General features: G+C 41.3%; 1 protein-coding gene across 1 annotated transcript in view; it reads left to right on the top strand.

Annotated features, from left to right (window-relative positions):
* The first annotated feature begins 2962 nt into the window (after window positions 1–2962).
* The window catches only part of slit2 (slit homolog 2 (Drosophila)), a 426057-nt gene continuing 403832 nt past the window's right edge, over window positions 2963–25187 (top strand). The window contains exons 1-3 of the mRNA XM_048602443.1: window positions 2963–4110; window positions 6047–6118; window positions 7325–7396. Coding sequence (XP_048458400.1) covers window positions 3926–4110; window positions 6047–6118; window positions 7325–7396 — 329 coding nt within the window. The 5' untranslated portion in view covers window positions 2963–3925. The remainder of the gene's footprint in view (window positions 4111–6046; window positions 6119–7324; window positions 7397–25187) is intronic.

Below are 25187 nucleotides of genomic sequence, written 5' to 3'. Positions count from 1 at the left end.
CCTCCAGCTCTACACCTTGTTATCTCAGACCCCAGCATCGGCAGTTCTTACTATCCTTTATTAACTGCTTTCTCCAAATATCCTGCCACCTTCGATGATCCTTACACATATACACCCAGGTCCTTCTGCTCCAACAGCCCATTTAGAATTATAACTACTATTTTCTATTGTCTTTCAATATTCCTCTGGCCTAAGTGCATCACCTCACACTTCTCTATATTGAACCTCACCTGCCATCTATCCGTCCACTTCACCAACTTGTCAATGTCCTTATGGAGATCCACATTGACAGATAGGAGGCTGCACCAATGACAGACAAACACTTGTGGAATAAACTAGTTGACTCTTTGGCTGCTTGACTCTGTTGAGTGGGTAGCCAACCTGGTTCCCAGCCTTCATTTGGGAAAAGTGCTCTGGAAGCAATTTACATGGGTTTACTGTTAAATATTTGTTTCAGTAATTCTATAATTTTGATTGTCACACTGTCTGTCTCCAATTTGCCAGTATTGCCATTCCTGTCATTCCATTTCCCTCCAGTTTCCAACAACACCCTGACCTGTATCATGACCATGATCCTTTTTGGCTTAAATTGAAAACAGAAAATGCTGGCAACACTCAGCAGGCCAGACAGTAGCTGTGGAGCGAGAAAGATTACTAGGCAGATGACCTTCCATCAGAAGGTTCTGTCTCCACAGATGTTGCCAGATCTGCAGAGCTTTTGCTGCATTTTCTGGTTTAATTTCAGATTTCCAGCATTCCCACTATTTTGCTTTTGACTCCCTGACCATGATGTCAGTGTCTTACAGACCTCCTTCCATATGCTGAACCGTATTTGTAAATCAGTATTCTTACATCATTGTTTAAAATCACATCACAACATAACCACATAAGTGCCACTGACTTAGTTTGGTGCATTTTTGTTGACTTGTGGCTAAGGTTTTTCTCTGAAGAGGAATATTTTTAGTACAGATTATTTATCTGCTCTCTTAGGAGAAGCTGCGACAAATCTGATCTTCAGCCAATGCATTTCTCTCCTAAAACCAACACACTTTCAAAGCAGAGGATTTTCAGTCTTTCTCTGTTAGATCACTGTATTAACATTGTATAATTACATAAATCAGACTGAACATAAAGATGCATCATAGAAAATATACAAGCTGAGAAAGGAGGAACAAAAACAGAAAGTGAAGAAGAAACTCAGCAGGTCTGGCAATATCTGTGGAGAAAGTTAATGTTTCAAGTGCAGTACGGCTCTTCTTTGGAACTTCAGAACTGAACAGTTCAGAGGAAGGGTAAGATCAATTTAAAACATCGACTCTGTTTCTCTCTCCACAGATGCTGACAGTCCTACTGAGTTTCTCCAGTGCTTTCTGTTTTCATTTCAGATTTCCAGCATCTGCAGAATTTTGATTTTATTTGGAAAAAAGGAAGGAAGCTATTTAAGTGAGCAATGTTTTGTCAAATTACGCACAGTATCTTAAGCAGCCTTGAAATGTAACATAACATTGTAGTTTCATCTAGTAAAATGTTCGTATCGGCAAACACAACTTTCCATTTCCACTGTAAATATGGGTGGGGGTGGTTCTTCGACATTAGCGGTTTTCTCAATTTTTGCTGATTTTCTTCAACAGCTTCATGTTTTACATTAAAATAAATTAAAATTCAGTGGAGACTGGTGATTTCCAACACTTTCTGTTTGACATTATTGTTGACATCTTGTCAATGTGTCTGTATAATCCCTTTTATAGCTTATTGCCAATGTACTTCTGTTTGCAAACATTCTGAGGTTAATTATTCAAGGCAGCACTCTGTAACTTATGCAGGCACCACCCTTGCGAAAAACAACAGTAAGACTCTCCTGGAACTAAACAGAAGGATTTCTCTCCAAATTCACTTGTTTTAGGGAGTGACATCACCACGCTAAAGAATGCAGATTCACATTTTTATTTTTCAAAAACATACTTTATTCATAAAAATATCTTCATATACATACATAGTCACTTGAGCAGTTTGGTTCTGTGCATTCTTTGCATTTGGATAACCAACAGACATTGAAGATAGTAGGAACTGCCGATGCTGGAGAATCTGAGATAACAAGGTTTAGAACTGGATGAACATAGCAGGCCAACCAGCATCAGAGGAGCAGGAAAGCTGACGTTTCGGGTCTGGACCCTTCTTCAGAACAAAAAAACAAGCTCTACACCTTGTTATCTCTTTAAACAGACATCGGAGTTTGACTCTCCTGACAGTTCCAACAATTCAAAGGCATTTCTTACATATGCAACATATTGTTGACATATATTTGAGATACTGGAAGGGTCCAATAACTTAACAGACCCCCACTGTATTTTGGCAGAAAGACCCCAGAAGGTGATATTTCCCCACTGCACCATGGCAGCAGCTGCCCTAAGCTTTAGTGCGTCCTTTAGCACGTGGTTCAGTCGGCAACACTCACTCGATGTCAACACAGACTAACAAGTTTCCACCAAAGAGCGTCTTTCACCTAGTTGGTGGTTCTGCAGGTCCACACTTGAGATGTATATAATTTACATGTGTGGAGAGACGTCCTTTGACGACCATCTCACTGAATTGTGTTTGGTGGCGCACCTTTCATGCCCGTTGACTTAATTTTCGTTCTTGCTAAAACTCAGATGGTCGGGGTGGAGAGGGGCTGTGTTTGCCTGCTCCAGCACAGTTTGGAACGGTGCAATGATCTAGCAGGGGACACAGACAGGCACAAAACAGTGGAGGTCTATTACAGTCGTGGAGGCTATTGGTGCCAATCAGCCGTGGCCCACACTGGGGGCTCTGCTCTTCATTCATTCCATTGTTGGCCGCGTCGCGTCTGCGCCGTATGCTAACGAGGCGGCCGGCGGGATCCAATGAGAGTTGCGGGGCGGGGCTAGCAGCCTGGCTACATTAGCGCTACATGAGTGTTGCAGCGCTGGGAGAGAGAGAGGGGCCGGCGGGGGGAACAGGCTGACCGAATCTGAGCAGTTCTGAGAGGGACACACACACACACACACACACACAGCAGCAGCCCCGGGGGCTCCTCTGCCTAGCTCCAATCCACCCTCTGTCAGCACCCCAGGCCGGCCGTACCCCTCCGCGACTGATGCCAGCAGCAAGAGGCGCCGGGAGTGCAAGAATGCAAACAGTTCTTTCACTGCCCAGCCACCTTCAGGTGTTCGGGGCAAAATAAGAGGTTTTGGGGGCATTTCTCCTTTTTATTGTTGGGACTGGTAAAAGAAGGAACCTGGCCTCAGTCAGCTTCCTGGAGGGAGACAGGGGGCTGGAAAAGAACTCCTTGTTTGTTTACTTGCGATCTGGACTTTAAAGAGCGACAGAAAAGGCAGGTTGTCAAAGACTTTCAGCAATTACACGCACATTAGCGGTCAGTGCTTCTGGTGTGTCTCTAAATGAGGACGAGCTTCTCCACCCCACCCCACCCCCCATCCCAGCCCCCGTACCTCAGTGATTCTCCTGACTGTCAGTGACAGCCTGATGGATGCTTGAAAGGAAATCAATATCGAGCGTTGTACGCGGCGCCGTCTGTTGAATCATCTGGGGCTGTTGTGGTCGAGCGATCTGAAGCTATTCGGTGACATTTGCTGAGAATTCGGAGCGTTGCCTGAAGGTGCTGGGGATACAGAAGGCGCTGTCGATGGACGGTGTTATTGTGTGTGTGTGAGTTTGCAGCGACCGTGGGGAGAGATAGACCGCTCGCTTTTACACACAGACACGAACAAGCCCAGGCGTCGGCACAAAGTTGGGAGAGCGGACCGCGGATTGGAAACGACCAACTTGTCTTTTTTGTTTGTTTAAAGCTTTCCACGGGTTTTTGTTTTGTTTAAAAGTTTGCCTGCACCGTTGCTTCCCCCACCCACTTCCACAAAAACACAGGGGGGAGAAAAAAGAAGCCACGATGGACGCGTTTGGATTCTGCAGGATTTTCTCCTGGTTTCTCCTTGTGATCGGGACGAGCACTTGGACTGAAGTTGCCGGCCAAGTTTGTCCCAGTCACTGTACCTGTGCCGGGCCGGCTGTGGATTGTCACGGACTGGGACTGCGCTCTGTCCCCAAAAGCATCCCTAGGAACACCGAGAGACTGTGAGTACAAACCCAGGGACAGGTTCTGTCCCTGCCCTTCGTTTTCCCACATAGGTCGCTCGTAAACTTTCCTTTAAAAAAAAATCTCGATCATGTTCTGTGGCTCCCCGTGACTGAAAGAACCCGCAGACCGAGTCCCAATTTTCCACATACACACACACACACACACCCCGCAGTGTTAGAATGTGATGCGGGAACTGTCTCTATCTCGCTGCGTGCGGCTCGCGTTTAATCCAGGAGACTAGAGCAAAGGAGCTGTATTATTCCTGGAAGCCGTCAGGTTTAAAAATGTGCGTGCTGGATCTTAGCTGAAGTAGAGCTGCGCTTGTCTTTGCATGTGGTTGGAGCGCTGTCTTTGCAAGGTGAGAGGGTTGGAAGAGTCGAGCGCTGCAAGAAGGGGCTGCGAGCCAGCGAGCGGCATTGTGTGAGCCTGCCTCAAACATCAGGCAGATCAGGTATACCGGAGAGTTGAGAATTAAGGTGCAGTACACCCGGAATGCACACATCTCACTTGCTGACCGTCACGGTCTGTAGAATGAGACATCCATCGGGAAAGATTCTGATCATTTCCCTCCGTTTTGCTGTCTCGGATATCTGTAATGCTCACTGTCTCATTTTAATTCAAATACTTTGGGAGAGAATATTCCTATATCGCTGCCACTTGGAATCTGAACTTCCTTAGGGATAGTCAGATTGATCCTTGGACATTTGAACATGTCTCGATATATTACATAATGTACATTTTAGAAAGCGAAATCCGAACACGCTACATAAACGTGCCTAAAATGAAACATATTGTAGCGGTTTACAGATGGGAGCGTGGAGTTCAAAATCGTGCTCCTGGGCGCAGCCTCCCCCCGTTAATTACTGACAGCCTTTCGCTTAGAATATTAACTGAAATAGCGCAGTTCGTTCTGTGCAAGTGCACCAAGCCTTCGAGTAGGTCTGAAAGAATTGTGCCCTTATTATTGAGCTTAGTTGGCGAGTTTATAAGTAGTCTCAGATGCTTGCCGAGATTGGATTTCAAGAGCTCACTACGCTGTCAAAAGTCTACATTTGCACACAACAGATAGAGACGCACGCCTTTCTATCAAAACGCGTCTTTTTTTTTCTGAAATCCTGCATGACAGTGGAAGTTTCCTGCATTTCCTGTGCTGTATGTTTCACTTCAAAAAGAAACACCGGTATGAAATATTCCCAAGGTAAGGGTTTCACTTTCATACTGATTTCCCTCGCGGAAATGCACAATTTGCCGCAAACGGCGACTTCCATATTTTGTTTGGTGAACAGCGCTAACAGTTTAACACCTTCCCTTCCTCTCCTTTTGAGGAGATTAAGAATCGGCGTTTTGGTAGATGGCAATCAACTGGTAATAATTTAAAAAGTAATAATACACATGGTTTACAACTTTAGTCACGTACATCAATTCTGCCGCCCCAAACACATTCATCTTGCTGCATCCAGATCCCTTCCAAAACCTTATTTCTTTGACAGTTTCTATGGCTTCTAATACTACACCGACCCTCCCCACCAATTTGCTGAAGCAACTGTTGACCCCAACATGTGAAATTTACAGCTAAAAACACAGGCTCTCTGGATTGGTAGAAGGGCCAGTTTCGCTCTCTTTCTGCAACTGGTTTCAATATTCTTAGGCCAGTCATTATTTACTGACTCCTATTTTTAATTTTGCTTGTAGAAACATGATAGGGATTGCCTTACAGGAGAGTCTTTTAATTCTGAGACCTTCACCTCTTTAGTGGAGGACACTGTACTCATAAACATTTCAGATGGATGTGAAAATGTCTTGAGTGTTGAAATGAAGAATCAATAACGGGATGTAAATGCAGCAACTTGGGTATGCTTCAGGAAAGGATACTTGAGTCTGTGTTGGTGCTTCTCGTTGCTTCATTGTCAAATACTTTTTCTTTCCTTTCAGGGATTTGAATGGGAACAACATCACACGGATCACCAAATCAGCCTTCTCAGGATTGAGACATATGCGAGTTCTGTAAGTCCAGATCTTTCTGTTGCAAAGTCTAGCAATACAGCTTTGTTACTATTTACTTGCAGGTTGTGTCATTTGAAAAAAAAATACGGTTTGATATTTAATTATGCTTTGCAGTACCCTTTCTGAATGAAATGTAAGAATAACGTGTTGTTCAAATTAGCACAAGGCAGGGACAGCAGTGATTGTATGCTATAAATCTAGACCATTACACACTTAATGTTCCTCTCCCACCTGGTTACTGGCACTGAAAAATTCTGCAGGAAACTGTTATTAATTTTGGAAGTTAGAAATTGAAGTATAGGGCATAACTGCAATGATGCCATGGGATAGTTTATCCAATGCCTATCTAATGCTCAAGCTGCTTGCTGTTTTGACAATTTAATAGTAGTGTGACAGTGCACACTCTGCTGGGCCGTAACTGAGCCTGTTTTTAAGGTCCTTGTTTCACTTGTTTGTTGTGAATGGACAATAGTATTTATTCACCAATTTCAGAAAATTGACACAAGCAAATGCTATTCATTGAGTACACACAGGGACGCAGCCAGTGTCAAACATTTTTGAATGAGATAACTCTCAAAGGTTGGAACAAGATTTTGGCACCAGATCATTAAAATCAATATTTAATCCTAATCCTAATGCACCTTTTAAATAAATATTTCTGTATTAGAACACACATATGTTTCTTTTTACAAATACGTTGTTAATTGCTCCAAGTGAAATATGTTAGCATTAGAAAATAATACACACAATTTATACTCTAAAGTGCTGGTTGACTTGTCATTCTGTAGCAAATGTGTACACATACTCAACATGAATACTGCTCGCTCAGTCTGCCTTTTTTTTGCTACAACAACTTAGAGCTACTCTGTTATCGACAAATGTGTTTTTTTCACGTATCTTTTCCTTTGCTATTGGCCTAGAAACCAAACTCAAAATCCCATTTCAAATGCTTTCCTCCTCCCTCCCCCACCCATACATATTTTCTGTGCTGCACATGTAGCTGGATGGGTTTCAGGTGTCAGTATCAGGCAGAGCAAATTGGATGTGAAATCTCAAACGTGCGTACGATATGCTGTGAATAAAGACAAGCCAACCCACAGTCTGCTGTTAATGTTTGAAATGTAGTCATTCGAGGTGTTAATGGCTGCCTGCTTGTTCGTTACATTAAGATGCCATGGCTTCAATTTTCTGTCATCTGCTTCACAGACAGCTCATGGAAAACCAAATAACCACCATTGAGAGGGGAGCCTTTCAGGATCTGAAGGAGCTGGAAAGACTGTAAGTATTGTCAATAGCTGAACCTACCAAGGCAACTTCCCAGGAAGCTAAGAATTTAAATTTGGTCATTAGTACTACATAGCCAGAAGAAATCAAATGCAGGACATGAACAGAACATACTTCTCACTTTATAATCTCACGCTTTTTTTTTGGCTTCAGCATGCCTCTTATTTTGTTCCTGAATTTCTCCTGTATCTGTCACCATGTTACATGATTTAGGACAGGTTTAGTCTAACAAAAAGTCCTAATAATTGGTCAGTCTTCTGTTTCAGTAGCTTTGCAAATTTACTTGTTTGGATTTTCCTCAACAAATTATTTGAAATTAAACATTTAAGTATCAATTTACTTGTAAAAGTTTTAGTTTCAGTGGATACTATGCACATGAGTGCAAACTCACAGAAAATCGACCTTCATCTTGTACCTGGAACATTTAAATTGCTGGCCATGCCTTCAGCTGTCTAAACCCTATGGTGTGGAATTTCTTTCCTCAATCTCTCTGCCTCTGTATCCTTTAAAATGCTCCCTAAAAGCCGTGTCTTTGATCAAGCTTTTGGTTACTTCTATAATATCCTTTAGCTTAATATTAGTATGCCACAAGCTACATAAATGTAAAATGTGAAGGGAAAAGTACAGACTGTTGCAATGCTTCATACTTGGAAATTTTGTCAGAAAAAAATACATGATGTCTTGGGCAGAATTTTGTTGCAGCAGCAAGTGTCCTGATGGTGAGAGTGGAAGTGAGCTGCATATGCTCATGGAGTCTGAATGACTAGTCATGCATAATAGTAATTGTGGCCAGCTCGTCAGCCTTGCAGAGTTGAGGGGCATGATCAGTTGTGTGGTGGTGGTAGACAAGACGTTTCTAACCTTGCTATTACCTCATGAAGATCGGGATGCCATATTTAAATAGCGCCTAGACAAGTATTCATTCTGTACAAGCCAAGAACATCATTCTTCCTATTTGAGAGGAGGAGTTCAAACTCAAACTGCTGATCACCTCCCTAAATGCCTCACTTGGACCTCTGGAGATGCCATCATGCTGGACCCTCCCTCAGTCACCTTTAACCTTCCCTTCATCACCCTTATTCATTCTTCCATCACGCTAACCCTGCCGTGCATAACCCTTGAGCCAATATCCTTGCTCACCTATCAAGATGTCTCCTTGCCACCACAGAGCTGCTCCCACTCACATTGGACTGGTTCTCCAAGCGTTCTAGACCTTCCAGCCATCACCCTCGACTCTGCCTTTATCTCCTTAGACTTGCCCTTTGTTACATTTGACTCACACATCTCACCACTGAGTTGCCTTCAATCACACTTGCTCTCCCTTTCATCATGTCTGAGTTGTCTGTGACAGAGATTGACCATGCTGCTTGTCCCCTATGACTTCTCCTCGGGCCTCCCTCCCTCAGATGGCCATTTCCTTACTGTCCTTTTTATTCGCCAGCTGAGCTCAATGCAGCAGCTCAGTCTTGCCTCCAGAAATTCCACAAAGTTCACATACAAGAAAGGTTAGTTCCTACTCACTACAAATCCTTCAAGGGGACTACCTCATTTGCTGCATGCCACCTTCACACAGATGTGCATCCAAAGGCATGTGTTTCTCATTCACTGCTGATTTAATTGCAAAGGTACAATTAAATTTGCCGACCATCTGTTTTAATAAAAATGCATGACATGCTAACACATTCAAATAGGTTCCTGCTGCTTTCTGAGCCACAATCGGCCTATAATCCTCTGACAATTTACTTCCCAGTTTTTAACCTGCCATTGGGAAGTTGACATTTTGCCTCCTGTCTCGTTTCTTGCTCCTGTGAGTTTCGCTAGATTCTAGCTCTTGTAGCGCTCATAACGCAAAGTTTAATTTATCAAGCTACATTATAAAATTGGTGCACAAATCTATGGTATGGGAGGAGCCTGCATTTTCACTGCAGCCTATATTTGAATCAATATATAAAACATATTGTTTCATTTAAGAGATGAGGGCATAATTAATTTCCCAGAGTCAACCAGATTGCTGTGGGTCTGGAGTTACTTGTAGACAAGACCAGGTAAGGATGTCAGTTTCCTTCCCTAAAAAAGATTAGTGAACCAAATGGGCTTTTTCCCAACAACCAATGCATTGTCATCAATAGACTCATAATTCCAGATTTTTATTGGGTTTAACCTTGGGTCACCATAACATTACTTGGGTCTCTAGATTAACAATCCATGATAATACCATTAGGACATCACCTCCCCCACTAGTTATCTCCTGGTATTGCTGATGTGGAAGTTTCAGGCATGGAGTGAGTGCATCTTCACATTTACTGACCTGACACTGCAGCTTTATTTCTCACTAAGAAATTATAAGTGGTTCTTGAACTCTTTATTAATCCATCAATGCAAAAGTGAAGACTTGTACTATTAAAGGATGATTCCAAACCCAATGTGAGGCTTAAATTGGATTGAATCTGATGGTATTTCTTATGGAGAGCCTTGTACTTTGTACTGGGAGATCATTTGACGAATAGATATGGCATCTTCCTCTGCTATTACTTTTTTTTAATTTTGCATTTCTGTTGCGTTCTAGATTTCTTTTACTGTGCCCAGAGTCAGAGGAATCTTGGGATTGAAATTGAAAGAGGGTTGAGACCAAAACAGGCACTAGGCAGAAAGCTGTGGGAAGGGACAAATGAAAAAGCTTAAAGTAGGTGAAGTTTGCACCAGGAGTTGAGGTGGAATGAAAAATGATGTGTTTATGCCATAACTTAATGTCCATCTCAGCACTTAAGAAACCAGAGTACACATTTTATCTTATAAACGGCAATGAGGGGAAGGATCAGTTAGCTTGCTTTTAATACTACTAATTAAGGTATATTTTTTATAACATGCGTTGCAAGTGTCTATCCAAAATTACTGGAAGAAGTAGAGTTGAGTTAGCATCTTTTACCAAAAGGAGTGGTACCTCAGTATGTCGTTGTAATGTCAGCCTTGACTATGTTGCCCAAGTTCTAAACTGAGGCATGAACCTGCAATTATTTGACCTAGAAGCAATAGTGCTACCAACTAATTCAAATTAATTAAGTTGCTGACAAAGACATGAATTGTTCATGTTGATGTTTAAGAGATTGAAGTTGGCAACAGTGTAGAAGTGTGTATGTGGTTGTGGCATTTTTAATGTGGAGGAGAGTCTGCCTGATTAACCTGTAACGTTTGCTCAGGAGGAGAGAGATCACCAAGATTGAAGAGTGAAATGGGAACCTTTATTTTTACATTTATCATTTAATGAATTTGTCATGTATAGATTATATGGCAATTACCATTTTTAAGTGTCAAGGACAAGGATCTTTTCTAGCAACTGAAAATAGGTTTAGGTTATTTTCCGAGCGATGTAATTGGAATGTTCCACAAACAACAATTAAATAAGGACTAGAAATTATGTTGATTAGAATAATATTCATTAAGAAATGTATATTAGCCAGGATAATATTTGCAATGGCAAACACATGAATTACACGTGTATAGTATAACAGACATGGGGAAAAAAACTATTTCTTCATCTCCCACCCAAATTTATCTGGGGACTTGAAGAATGACAGAAATTATTATTCCAAGCGTTCATTGCTCTTCCAGTGAAGGTATGGCAGCAGATTAGGTAGAACCCCATAGAAATTAGCAGACAGTGCTTTTAATAACATACATTATCGATATCACCAGTGATAGTAGATGATCCATTGTGTATCCAGTTTATGTAACATGCTTGCAAAGCTTTGCATCTGCTGATTATCTGCTCACTAACATCACCCTTATTGAGGGGCTATTCCTTTCCCTTCAGTGCAAATGAATTGCAAAAGCAAAATGCAGCAACATTCAGTTAAAAGTTGCCTCTGCCAAATGAAAGATCTGTATTTTCTGGTAGTTTAACTGCAGAATGAAAGGGTACTATTACCTGAATTTTATTCTGTCGCAAATATGGCAGAATGTATCTAGAGAGAAATAGAGTTAACATTTCAAGTTGAATGTGACTGCTCTTCAAAACCTCTTCTTGTGCTCTGAAGAAGAGTCATACTTGACTCAAAATATTAACTCTGATTTTCTCTCCACAGTTGCTGCTAGACCTGCTGAAAGTTTCCAGTGTTTTCTTCTTCTTTAATTTCAGATTTCTAGCATCTGCAATATTTTGCATTCATATAAACATTACCAACATTGCTGTCTGGGTGATTTCCTAGTTACAAGCATTGCTGTTTGGTTACTAAAGAACATTTCATCACTGTATAATCAACACAACTGTTGTATAAGTATATTAGAATAAAGTCTTAAAAACAATGAATTAGTTTTATTCCTCTCTCAGACTAATTATATTGCTGAGGAACCCAGCAGCTGTAGTAATTATATTTAATCTTATGGTCTATAGCTTCTGTTTATTGCTTTTCAGAGACTGTAGAGAATGAAACCTGACATAATGCTGTTCAGAAACGTCACTGAACCTTGATCCATAATATTGATGCAAACAAATTCAGTACAGATCAGGTTTGATGTATGCATGTTCTTGCCAGAAAGGACGGGCATTCATTCATACCACCTCAGGGAACTCTTAACATGCTAATTGTCTCTCCTCAACCAGAACCCACTGTCCCTTGTGAATGTGCTGAATATTGGTCTAGAATATAAGTACATCTGGTAGAGGTGGTGTTTTTCATTGGTGTTCTATGCAGCTAGATCCACATTGGCTGCCTTAACTGTTGACAGTGATCTATAACTGGCAGAGCTGAAGTGAAATGTAGGGAATTGAGAAGACTTCCAACTACAGAAGATGATTTAGTACAGAGCCCCTCTACCTCCAGGCAGTCACAGCTATCATTCCCAGAGCACATATTTCATATTTGTTCAGAATAAGCTGTGGAAATTCCCATTGTTAGTGCCTGTCAAGTCAACCTGACATGAAGAGGTTGTTATCTGACAAGCAATTTATCTCTTAAGTGCCTCTGCAATCTGCAAGAAGATTCTCTTGAAGTTTGTATTAATTTGTAATGAGTTTTCATCATATTTCTTCACCTTCACTTCAAGAAGGAATTGAATTGTAATTTCTGGGAGATGTCTTAAACATCTCCTGGCTTGCTGTTTGATTTAAGTAGTTGCTTCTCAGTGTTGTAATTGTTGCTCATCTGAGCAGTCTGGGTGTAACTTAAAAAAGATGTTCCCACAAATTCTTTCCATAACACCTTCCATGACCTTGACCAGAACATTAAAATGAGACACAGTGGGGGTTGGATGCTTCCCCATGGGAGGGAAGGAACTTAGCAGGCATTTCAATTCCTATTAGCAATCAGTTCAGGTAGTTTGGGGAGATTTGCTATTTATTTTAGAGTCCCTGCCAATTGCTTCAGTTACATACTGTCTTCTGTTCCTATCTGGGGAGAGAGAGGAGAAAAGGAACTATGGACAGTTTACTTATGTTGCTTCCCCCTCCTGTCATTATTGAATAATGATTAGAAAGCTGGCTTATCTTACTTAAGATTGGTGTTGACACCAGTCTGGCACTATGCTCATTTCTGTACTCTCAAATGGATGAATGCATTTTCATGTAGGTAAAAAGAAAAGATGGTATAATTCGAACATGTATGAAAAATTTTAAACACACAGAACATGAAAAAAGAGTAAAACTGAGTAAATAAAGTAGCAACATTAGGATTTTCTTATCAATGAATTGCCACCTTGATGTTGTGGAGAAACTTGTGCATCTTGATACCTTGAGCAATGCCTTTGGGTACTCCTTGATTTCCAATTGGTTAACCCGTGACGTCAGGACCAGCAGCAGAGCATGCAAAGGAAAACTGCATCACTCCAGCTGTGAAGGCTGTAGTGGCAAATATGACTAGCGGCAGATATAAACGAATGAGAATGAGAAGAGGGATGGTTAATACAGGACTGAAAGTGTTATATCTGAGCACATGCAGTACGTGCCGCAGATCGAACCTGGCAGGTATGATGTGGTGGGCATCATGGAAACATGGCTGCAAGGGGATCAGGATTGAGAGCTGAATATCCAAGGATATACATCCTATTGAAAAGATAGGCAGGTGGACAGAGGGGGTGGGGTTGCCTTATTAGTAAGAAATGAAATTAAATCAACAGTAAGAAACAAAGTAGGGTCAGATGGCGTAGAATCTATGTGGGTAGAGCTGAGGAACCACAAAGGTGAAAAAAAACATAGCTGGCCTCATGTGCAGGCCTCCAAACAGTAGTCAGGAACTGGAGCGCAAGATACAACAGAAGATAGAAAAGGTGTGTAGGCAAAGCAAAGTTACGGTGATCATGGGGGATTTCAATATGCAGGTGGACTGGGAAAACCAGGTTGGTAGTGGATTGCAAGCAAAGGAATTTGTGGAATGTCTATGAGATGGCTTTTTGGAGAATCTTGTTGGTGCAGCCCACTAGGGAACAAACAATTATGGATTTAGTGTTGTGCAATGAGGCAGACTTGATAAGGGAGCTTAAGGAGACAGTGATTGTAATATAATTGAATTTACTCTGCAATTCAAGAGGGAAAAGGTAGAATCAGAAGTAACAGTATTACAGCTGAATAAAGGCAACTAGAGAGGCATGAGGGAGAAACTGGGCAGAATTGACAGGCAGAGGAGCCTAGCAGGAAAGATAGTAGAACAGCAATGGCAGGAGTTTCTAGGAATAATTCAGGAGACACAGCAAAAATTCATCCCTAGGAAAAAGAAGCATGGTACAGGGAGGATGAGGGAACCATGGCTGACTAGAGAAATCAGAGACAGCATAAAAGCAAAAGAGAAAGCATTTAATGTGGCAAAGGGCAGTGGGAAACCAGAGGTTTGGGAAGCTTACAAAGACCAACAGAGGGCAGCAAAAAAAGAAATAAGGAGGGAGAAGATTAAATATGAGGGTAAGCTAGCCAGTAATATAGATATAGATATCTATATTAAATATGTAAAGGGCAAAAGAGAGGCAAAAGTGGACATTGGACTGCTGGAAAATGACGCTGGAGAGATAGTAATGAGGAACAAAGAAATGGCTGAGGAACTGAATAATTACTTTGTGTCAGTCTTGACAGTGGAAGACATGAGTAATATCCCAAAAATTCAAGAGAGTTATGGGGCAGAGCTGACTATGGTGACCAACACCAAGGAGAAGGTGCAAGGAAAACTGAATGGCCTGAAGGTGGACTATACCCCAGTGTTGTTGAGGAGATAGCTGAAGAGATAGTGGAGGCATCAGTGATGATCTTTCAGGAATTGCTACAGTCAGGGAGAGGCCCAGAGGACTGGAAAATCACTAACGTGATACCCTTGTTTAAAAAAGGAGTAAGGCAAAAGACGGAAAATTATAGGCCTGTTAGCCTAACCTCGGTTGTGGTTAAGATTTTAGATTCCATTGTGATGGATGAGATTTCTGAAAACTTGGAAGTGCATGGAAAATAGGGCAAAGTCAGCATGGCTTCATCAAGGGCAGACCATGCCTGACAAATCTGTTAGAATTCTTTGAGGAAGTAACGAGCAGGTTAGACCAAGGAGAGCCATTGGATGTTATCTACCTGGACTTCAAGAAGGCCTTTGACAAGGTGCTACACAGGAGGCTGCTGAGTTAAGATAAGGGCCCATGGTGATAGAGGCAAAGCGCTAGCATGGATAGAAGATTGGCTGTCTGGCAGAAAGCAGAGAGTGTGGTTAAAAGGGTCTTTCTCAGGATGGGCACAAGGATCAGTGTTGGGTCCACAACTTTTCACTTTTTACATTAAATGATCTAGATGAACGAACTCAGGGCATTCTGGCTAAGTTTGCAGATGATACAAAGATAGGTAGAGGGACAGGCCGTACTGAGGAGGCAGGGAGGCCGCAGAAGGATTTGGACAGGTTAGGAGAGTGGGCAAAGAAGTGGCAGATGGAGTACAATGTGGGAAAGTGTGAGGCCACTCACTTTGGTAAGAAGAATAAAAGCATGGACAATTTTCTAAATAGGGAGAAAATTCAGAATTCTGAAGTACAAAGAGACTTGGGAGTTCTAGTCCAGGATTCTCTCAAGGTAAACTTGCAGGTTGAGTCAGTAGTTAGGAAGGCAAATGCAACTTTGGCATTTATTTTGAGAGGACTTGAATATAAAGGCAGTGATATGCTTCTGAGGCTCTATAAGACTCTGATCAGGCAACCACATGTGGTGTATTGTGTGCAGTTTTGGGCCCCATATCTCAGAAAAGATGTACTGGCCCTTGTTCAGGTTCAGAGGAGGTTCACTGAATGGTTCCAGGAATGAAAAGCTTAACATATGAGGAACATTTGAGGACTCTGGGCCTATACTTGATGGAGTTTAGAAGGATGATGAGGGATCTAATTGAAACTTACAGAATACTGAATGGATTGGACAGAGTGGATATTGGGAAGACGATTCTGTTGGTAGGAGAGACTCGGAACTGAGGGCACAGGCTTAGAGTAAAGGGAAGACCTTTTATAACAGAGCTAAGAGAAACTTCTTAAGCCAGAGAGTGGTGAATCTATAGAATTCACTGCCACAGAAGGCTGTGGAAGCCAGGTCATTGAGCACATTTAAGCCGGACATAGATATGTTCTTCATTGTCAAGGGGATCAAGGGTTACGGGGAGAAAGCAGGAGAATGGTGTTGGGAAACTTATCAGCCATGATTGAATGGTGGAGCAGACTCAATGGGCTGAATAGCCTAATGTCTGCTCCTATGTCTTATGGTCTTATGACTACTAACCCGTCAAGGTCCTGTGGACAATGACTGTACCCCAAAGTACTCAAGTGGAAAAAGCTTTTGGGAAGATTTACAAACCAGTGAAAAAGAGAACTGGAAGTGATGCCAACCACCCCAGCAAACCAAGGCATATAATTAACAAGTGGGTCAGAACACCAGTGCTTCACCAGAGGTGCACTGACGATGTTACCTAGTAGAGTGATGAACCATCTGCAATCAAACACACTGGCTCAGCGAGCAAGTCTACAGCCTTGTACTCATGTGGAGTTACATACAGGGTTCCCTTCGTGTTAGACAATCAGTTTGCCAAGTCAGAATGAAGAGATAGAGTTAGAATATCCTGTTTCTGGTCAGACAGTGGCGATTAAATGAGGATGTGGACTTCAGTTGGCAGTTGACAATTTTATCTGTGTGGAAAAAAAACATAACCCTTTCTCCTCACCACACAACCCCCTGCCCGACCTTGTGTATTACTTGTGTCGTTGCACAACATTATTAATTGAGAACACCAAAAGGGAAAGGTATCTGAGATAACCTTGTTTATTTATAGCCTAGCATTTTTTTCTTGAATGTCAGCTTGGATGCAGTTGGTCTTTTACACACTGACAATTTTGGCCATGTTTTTTGTTGAAAAACTGTTTGTCTTTCTTCAATATTTCCCTCTAATATTTTAGCCTCGTCTTCCCTGCTGCACTCAGCTGGCACATTGTGCTGTGGGTCTCTTTGTGGCCTTAGCAGAACTGGAAACCCCTAATAAGAACTATTTTTCACGTGTGGTTCTGGATAGTTAGCATTGATAGGCAGTTTGTTCATTGTTCTTTGACATTAGAGCCAAACTTGTTCTGACAAATATTGTCTGTCTGCCTACATGCATTTAACACCAAACATCTGATCCATAAGGGATAGAAACTCTAGTTGACTGAATGCGAATATATTCTGAATTTTAATAATAATTTGTGACCAATGGAGAAAGGCCCTCCAGGGACTTGGAGAACAGCTTTCTTCGCATCATATTCCTTAATAGCTGAGGAATTATTACAACCACCTTGTAATAAACTGCTGTCTTCTCCATATTCCAACGAAAACTCTCAATACGAATGCTTCCTGAGTTGTGGGAAAACAGTACTCTTAATCAAGTAAATGCTGGGAGCCTGTTTCATCTCATGGGGTATCTAGAATTAGTGGGTGCTGTTCCTAATAAGGGAGTTACCATTTAAAACAGAAATAAAGAAGAATTTCTTCACTCAAAAGATTTCAATGTTTTAAATTCTCTTCCCTAGGGAGTAGCAGAGATTGGATTATTGAATATAGTTAGAGATAGGTTTTTGATCTAAAAGTGAGTTTGAGGACTCTGGCTCTATACTCGATGGAGTTTAGAAGGATGAGGGTGGACAGGTAGAAAAATGGAGATGAGGTCACAATCAGATTAGCCATGGGTTTTTTTTTCAAATTGCAGAACAAATATGATGGGGCAAATGGCCTACACCTACTCCAATTTCTTATCATCTTATGGTGTTGACAGCAGGGCTGTGAGCTTGAATTCTAGTCTCAAATGTTATGAGTTCTAACTGCCCTTACTAGGTGTCTCATACCAGTTGAGAGCCTGCCTGCAGTGCACAGCAGTTGGGAAGTTCAGCATGGATATTAGCCTCTGTTCTGTTATCAGTACCATGGATAAAATATTAGTCATGCTACTTATTCCAATTGCTCATAATCCTAATTGTTTCACCAAATTGCACCCCAGCAGTTTCCCCACCCAGTCAGGCAGCCTTTTATTCCTATTTTTCGAACTAATATGTTAGAATTCAAAGAAAATTAAAAGCACACCTTTGTTTTCGACACCTGCATACCTTTTTTTTAGGCTACATGCAGTGGTGTCTGGATGACTATGGGACAGTCCTGGGTGGTTGTCTCACACTTTTGAAAAAACCCAAGAACATTTGATAGGATGCAGAAAATATTCAGCAGAGTGTTTCCAAGGATGAGCTTCAGTTACTGAGAGAGCGAAGAAGAAAGCTGCTTTCCTTGTAAATGGGAATGCTGGGAGAAGATTTGATAAAAATAAACAGAATTATGATAGATCTGGACAGAATATATAGGGAAAGCTCTCCCTATTGGTGGAAGGATCAAGAGGATATTGGTTTGAGGAAATTGGCAAAACAATTAATGAGGAAAAACATTTTCATTGTTTAGGATCTGGAATGTGCTACTGATACTGTGCTGTAGGCAGATTCAATCAAGGCTTTCAGAACAGAATTGGATTATTAGCTGGAAAGGAAGAATGTGCAAAGCTATTGGGAGAAAGCTGGACAGTAGCATTGAGTAAATGGTTCCTTTGGGGAGGCATGAACAGACATGATGGGTAAATGGCATCCGCTCTGCTGTAATTAATCTGTGATTTTGTAACATTTTGTGCCTTTTCAATTAAAAGAGGAGGCTTGGCAAGAAAACACAGCAAAAGAGACTGTGAAGGATAAGAAGAAGAGGAAAACGTAATAAAGGAACAGGCTGCACATCTTGAGAAAGCAGAAATAAATTTGACCTGACATCAATTTAAAAAGCACTCAGTACTGCTGTCTGCTAATCTGCAGCTTGTACTGCTTGTTTTGGATATAATAGAACTTGAATTATTTTCTTTCAGTCCTTTAATGACTTTCTTTTATGTAGTTTAGAAGTGTCAGACAATCAATGATAGCAAAATAATCCAATTTTTTAAAACCTAGAATTTCCAAGCCCTGAATCCACAACAGATGTTGATGAGGAGGTTTAAATAAGATTTTATTCAATGGGGAAAGCTAACTGGAAGTGACAAATTGAACATCTTTCAGACCAAAAGAAAAGGAATTAAAGTACTCATTGGTCATAATGTTGGTATTTGTGTACCATCGTTTGACAAAAACAGGTGAATAGCACTGCCCTGCTCGAGATTACACATCAGAGTCGTATCGTGTTTATGGATTGCAATGAATCTTGCAACATTTTTGGGATTTTGTACATTGGGAAAACAAAATAATTTAAATTTGTATAGCACCTTTATCTTTATAAAACAACCCAGGATGCTTCACAGGAGCATTTTAAACCAAATCCCAACCAGCCACCCTGGGTCTTGACTATCTTTTCAGCACGTGCTTAGTTTAAATTCCAGAGGGAGGCTTTAATGAGCCAACTCTTTTGCGTTGACATTACTAAATTTGGCTCTTTTTTTTTAGCAAGACAGCAGAATTGTATACCCAGTTTTTCATATAACCTGGAATTTGACTTCAGGGTAAGAGATTGGCTTACAAATTGCAGACTTCTGGAATTAAACCAGTGCCAGTAAAAGATCAGTTTTAAAGGGATAAGATTTGCATCACTTTAAAAATGATGGATTAATGAAAGTTACGATCAATCACTTATTGATGGAAATTCTCAGACTCAGCACGTGTGAGACTGGGATATAAGTTAGAAAGAGTCAACATTGCTGGAATGCTTGACTATACTTTAACAGAGATAAAGCTTAACAGCCACAAGATGCAGGATTGGCCCTTTAAATTGTTTATGCAGAAGCATCATGAAAATAGGGAGGTGATCCAGCCCCTTTTAAAATACCAAGGATTCCAGTGAAATGTGGAAAGATTGCTTGATGACAGTTTGAAAACAAAAGACCTTGGGAGTAATCTCTCCACCATCTCATTGTGCTGAGATAACGCTATAATTCCCAACTAGAAGTGAACCATTCTGATACTTGATCCTCTCTCCGATAATGCATAGAAGTTGATTAATTAGTGGAAGCTGAGTGATGGGCTGTATATTAGGCAATCTCAGTTTGTCTGACATAGTCTTCAAATGGGAAGTGGAGAATGGGGGTGGAGGTGGGAGAGGTTGAAGAACAGACTGAAGGACAAAAAGCTATACTCAACATCACTTGACGAAGGATGTGAATTACCACTTTTTTTTAACAGGGTGTAGGTTTTAAAAAAAGGAACAATATGTGAATGTGATGGTGAGACCCCTCCCCACTTGAAAACTTTCCCTGCATTTGTGAAACGAAGTTTTTTTTTCCCTGAAGCATTGCTGACTCTTACATTAAAAAGGTGATATTGCATTCCAAAGAATTTGACCATGAGGATATCTGTTGTTTTTACTTTGTTCAGCTCATTTGTTATTTGTCTATTATACCCTATCAGTAAAATAAATCTTCAAGATTCTTCTTATAAAGAGAAAAGTGGTTGTGTTGCTGTAGAAACTGTTTAGAGTCGGAAAGAAATAATTTCCTTTATCTGTCTGAATCTATTGTGCGTAGAAAACACAATAGATAGCAGTGTTCTTCCACATCAGTGATGTACATAGCCATTCCCACCTGATATATACACAGAAACTGTCTTTGAGGTAATGATAGAATCCTCCTTCTCCTTCTGGCTATAGCGATAGGCATTTGGGTTAAAATGGATCAAGTGATGATTGACACTTTTCACAATCTCTGTTGGTACAAAGTGAATTCTGAACAATGCATTCAGAAGATGTTCAGGAAAGCCTGCTTTCGTTCTTGCATAAAGCAGAAAAGTACAAATATAAAAATTAAAGACATGTTTTCTTGAAATGCACATTAAAAATGCAGCTTTTGTTTATTTACCTGGATTTTCCTTTGCGAGTTCTATGAACAACATGGATGAAATTGGGGCAATGTCACTTTGGGGCTGGATGACGGGGGCTTTGAGTATTTTTGAGTATACATACAGCTGGTATGTGCCCCAGCTGCTATCCAGTATGGAGAAATGCCTGATGTCTTTGTATTATTCGTGGAAGATAAAATTGAGCCAACACTTACTGCCATAAAACCTCTGACCCTAGATCTTTACTTATGATGTATTGACAAAATCATATTCTTAAAATATCAGCTGTGGCTCAGTGGAACAGGGGCATTTCTCCTTCGTGTCATGACCAATATTCACACCTCCACCAACATCATTCAAACTGAGTTGTACAGGAGGCTAAATTTGGATAGTTACTGAAATGGGCACAGAAATCACCAACTCCAGTGTACGTTGGTTGGACACATGGGCAGGAACCGGTACCAAGACTGACTGGCACTTCTTAAAGCTAGCCTGGATTAAAACCAGCCTGTACCGATTAAAAGGGGAGGTGCATTACAGCCAGACTAAATGGTAGGAGTATGGATTAAAGAGAATATGACCTTGCAAAGTGTGAGAGATCGGAATGAGTACACTTCAAAGATCTCCAATGCTATGGTTGAAGTCTTGGTGGAGGAAACTGAAGGGACAAGAGTTGTCATGTGTCTGTGGTGGAAGATGAGACCCACAGGCACACTAGTGAAAGGAATTAGGAGCTGATAACAATGGAATCAAGGCTCGAGGACCTGGATGTGTTGCTGCATGAAGTGCAAATATCTCACATGAGTGGTTAAAGCCAGTGAATGTATTATTAAAGTCCACCAACTGCACCAAGAGGCTCAGCCAGTACTCCAAACATTACACCCGGAAGACACACCATCAACAATCACTGTCAATCAGAACTCGTATCTTGCATTCCTTTGCTTCACTTCTGTCTGATACACTTAGAATTGCTGCAAGTTTCACACCCACCATTCACAGGATGAATACACTGCCAAGTTATTCATTCATGACAGTCAAACAGACTGCATGACACTCACTAGTACACTTCCTTCTGTCTTGCTGGCCAAAGTACTGCACAAGATACAGTAGAACCTAATCTGAGAGGAAAAGGCCTCGCTGCATTTCTTAAAACTTCCGTAAAAGGGATCGAGAGATGGTCCTTGCAGTTATTGGCATGCCCATTGTTGAGCATGTGACTGGCAGCAGGGTTCAAACCATCAAAGATGAAGTTATCCTACTTGCCTCCCTCATTCCAGACTGTCTTCTCATTTACAAACTGCAGATTGTTTTGGCAAGTGCCTCTTAGTTTCTCTCCAGCCCTGCTCCCCTCTTCGCAAACTTACCCTTTTCCGTTCAGCTACACAGGAGTGGTATCCTGACCAGATAGTGGGCAAACACCATGTAGATAGAAACAATGAAGGTAAGATACCATCACCTGAATTCAGACCACACAGCCACCATATTTTGGTCTTAAAAGTTAGGTACACACTTTTGCTGTAGAGCCATAGAGTTATTTATGTCTACAGCACAGAAAAAGGTCCTTTGGCCCATCATGCTGGTCAGTAACAACCACTTAACTATTCTAATCCTATGTTCCAGCACTTGTATGTCTTGGCTTCACAAGTGTGTATCTAAATATTTCTAAATGTTATGAGTGGACTGGAGCCAGTGCAGGGATGAGAATAGGGCAGGTGCCAGCATAAAAACGAGCAAGTTCACACAGTGCAGTGGACTTAAATGAGTACTTTGGCAGGGAAGCCTAAAGAAGATTAATGATGGGTAGGCACATTTGAATATTTGATGCATTGGGAACCCTATCAGAAAGGTGATCAATGTTGTGGCATCTACATGAATCCAGCAGTAAGGTAACATTGGGCTTTGTGCAGTGGTGGAGTACATCTTTTCCAGTGTGGAAATGGCGACCAACTCTATGAGAAAACCTGCGCATGCAGCCAGGATGTAGTGTCAATGACAGTGGAACATTATATTCTTGTCAAGCAAGTTCATACTGTTACCATGGTAGTTGTTGATTACCATGGAAGTTGTAGCCTCTCACAGGACTCTCCAAAAGATCACCAACATTTTTGAGGTGTGGCCCTAGGCAGCAACAGTGGCTTCATAGAGCTCGAACCTGCCATCCTTACTCAGGAAAACAGTGATGGCTCTCCCATCACTGTCACCAGGAAATAATCAGTTACCTCTCAGCCCACTGCTGTCCATGCTGGGATGGTGCAATCTAGAGATGGCTCTTCAAGGCCAATAAGTGGTTTGGATCAGCTTCCAAGACAATTTTCAGTCTCCCTAATGAAAACCAGCAGCCTTTCACTGCTCATGGTGCAGTAACTGGGACATTAGAGTACTAGGGTAGGGCAAGGGTCAGAAAAAACAGGCAATAAAGGAATACCTGGTTAGTTGTCTTTTTCATGGTATTTTTGGATGATTTTATTTATAAGTTTGGTATGGATTTTCTATTTTGTGTTTGCTTTTGTTTTTACTTCTTGGCCAAGTGGACCCTGTGTTGGTCAGAAGGAAGATAATTTGTGGGACTGTTAATAAATGAGGAATTAGTGTTGTGGTTGCCGGTATTACATGGATACGTTCTTCATAGATAGCGCAGGTAGAATGGAATTGACCAAATTACATCCTCCCTTCCTCTACTTCTTTCATCTCTTTATCTTCCTTCTCTGAAGGTCTTTGTTGTATGGATGGTGATGATGAGGTTTTGCAGTGTCCATCAGACTACCATGAATTTTGACACCTATTCTGCCATGTACTGTAAGGGCTCCATCACAGTTTGCCAAGCAGCAAGAACATTATTTCAGTACAAAATGGTCTGCTGTCACATTTTGTGTGGGATCATGAATTTCATTGTATTATATACTATGTGTATGTGTCACACAGCAGATTAATGAGCTGTGTCTCATTGAATAGGAGCTGGCACCCAGAAGATACCTTTTGGTATCTTGTAGGGTCTTATTTTTTAATCTGGCTGTGGGACATGCGTGTCACTGGCTAGCCAACATTTATTGCACATCTCTAGTTGCCCTTGACAAGGTGATGGTGAGCTGTCTCCTTGAACCGCTGCAGTCCATGTGCTGTGGGTTGCTGTGCCCTGCATGATTCACTAGCTATAATCTACGGAACCCCTTTTGATTCTCATTTGGAGCAGAATGGAGAGATGTGGCATCAATAAAGCAAAGTGTGAGTAGTCCAGAGACATTCTACATCACGTTTAGCTTTCTTTTTGATAAAGGATGCAGCTTACAAACGATAAGTGTCACATTTTGGCACTGGAAATGGCTATTTTTCGTTCTGAAGATGCTGCCAGACTTGCTCAGTTTCTCTAGCACTTCCTGCTTTTATTACAGATTTTCAGCATCTCTAATTTTGCTTTTACATGAAGGTTCGTGCTGTCCTTGGCCTGTTCTGAGGTTGGGTTTACGGCTGCAGCAGAGATTGCACTTTGCTTACTATCAGTTTGGAGAATTGCTTCCTGAATATTTTGAATCTGCAGTTAAGAGACATTCACTGCTTTTTCTACTCCCGCTTCTTGAGGCTTAAACTGCTCAGAATGACTTCTGATCATTCCCCATTTGATGTTGTATTCCGAGGGAAAAGTCTACTTCGTTTGCAGAAGCATTGAAGTCACAGAGCCACAGAATTGTGATGGCCCAGAAAGAGGCCATTTGGCCCATCGTACCTGAGCTGGCTCTTCAAATGAGCATCGCTTCCCAGTGCCAATCTCCTGCTTTTCCTCCATATCCTTGCGCACTATTTCCATCCAAATAATCATCCAACGTCCTCTTGTATGCCTCAGTTGAAATTGCCTCCACCACATTTCCAGGCAGTGCATTCCATACACTAAATAGTCACTGAGTGAAAAGTATTTGTCTCACATCACTCTTGCTTTTTATGCACATCACTTTAAATCTATGTCCTCTGGTTCTTGTTCCTTTTACAAGTAGAAACAGTCTCCCCATTTCTCTGACCAGACCATTTCCACCTTGGTGAGCATATAGATATACTCAGGAGCACCTAGTTTTATATACAAATTCATAATCATCTGATGATAAAGCAAAGTTGGCTTTTGGTGACATCTTATGTTATTTGGTTGTGCAGGAGCACTGCCTGTACAAATCTGTACTGCATCCAATATGATATTCACTTTTATTTCTAAATAGAGTCATAGAGTCATACAGCACAGAAACAAACCCTACAATCCAACTTGTCCATGCCAACCAAGTTTCTTAAACTAAACTCATCCCACTTGCCTACATTTGGCCTCTAAACCTTTCCTATTCATGTACCTGTCCAAATATCTTTTAAATGTTGTAACTGTACCTGTACCTACCACATCCTTTGCCAGTTCATTCCACGTACAAATCACCCTCTGGTCCTTTTTAAATCTTTCTCCTCTCACCTTAAAAATTGCCCCCTAGTTTTGAACTCCCCCACACTAG

Source organism: Rhincodon typus, chromosome 1 (genome assembly GCF_021869965.1).
Source record: "Rhincodon typus isolate 14 chromosome 1, sRhiTyp1.1, whole genome shotgun sequence".
NCBI lineage: Eukaryota > Metazoa > Chordata > Chondrichthyes > Orectolobiformes > Rhincodontidae > Rhincodon > Rhincodon typus.
The sequence above is the reverse complement of the archived record's forward strand: the minus strand, read 5'-3'. Positions and strand labels throughout refer to the sequence as shown.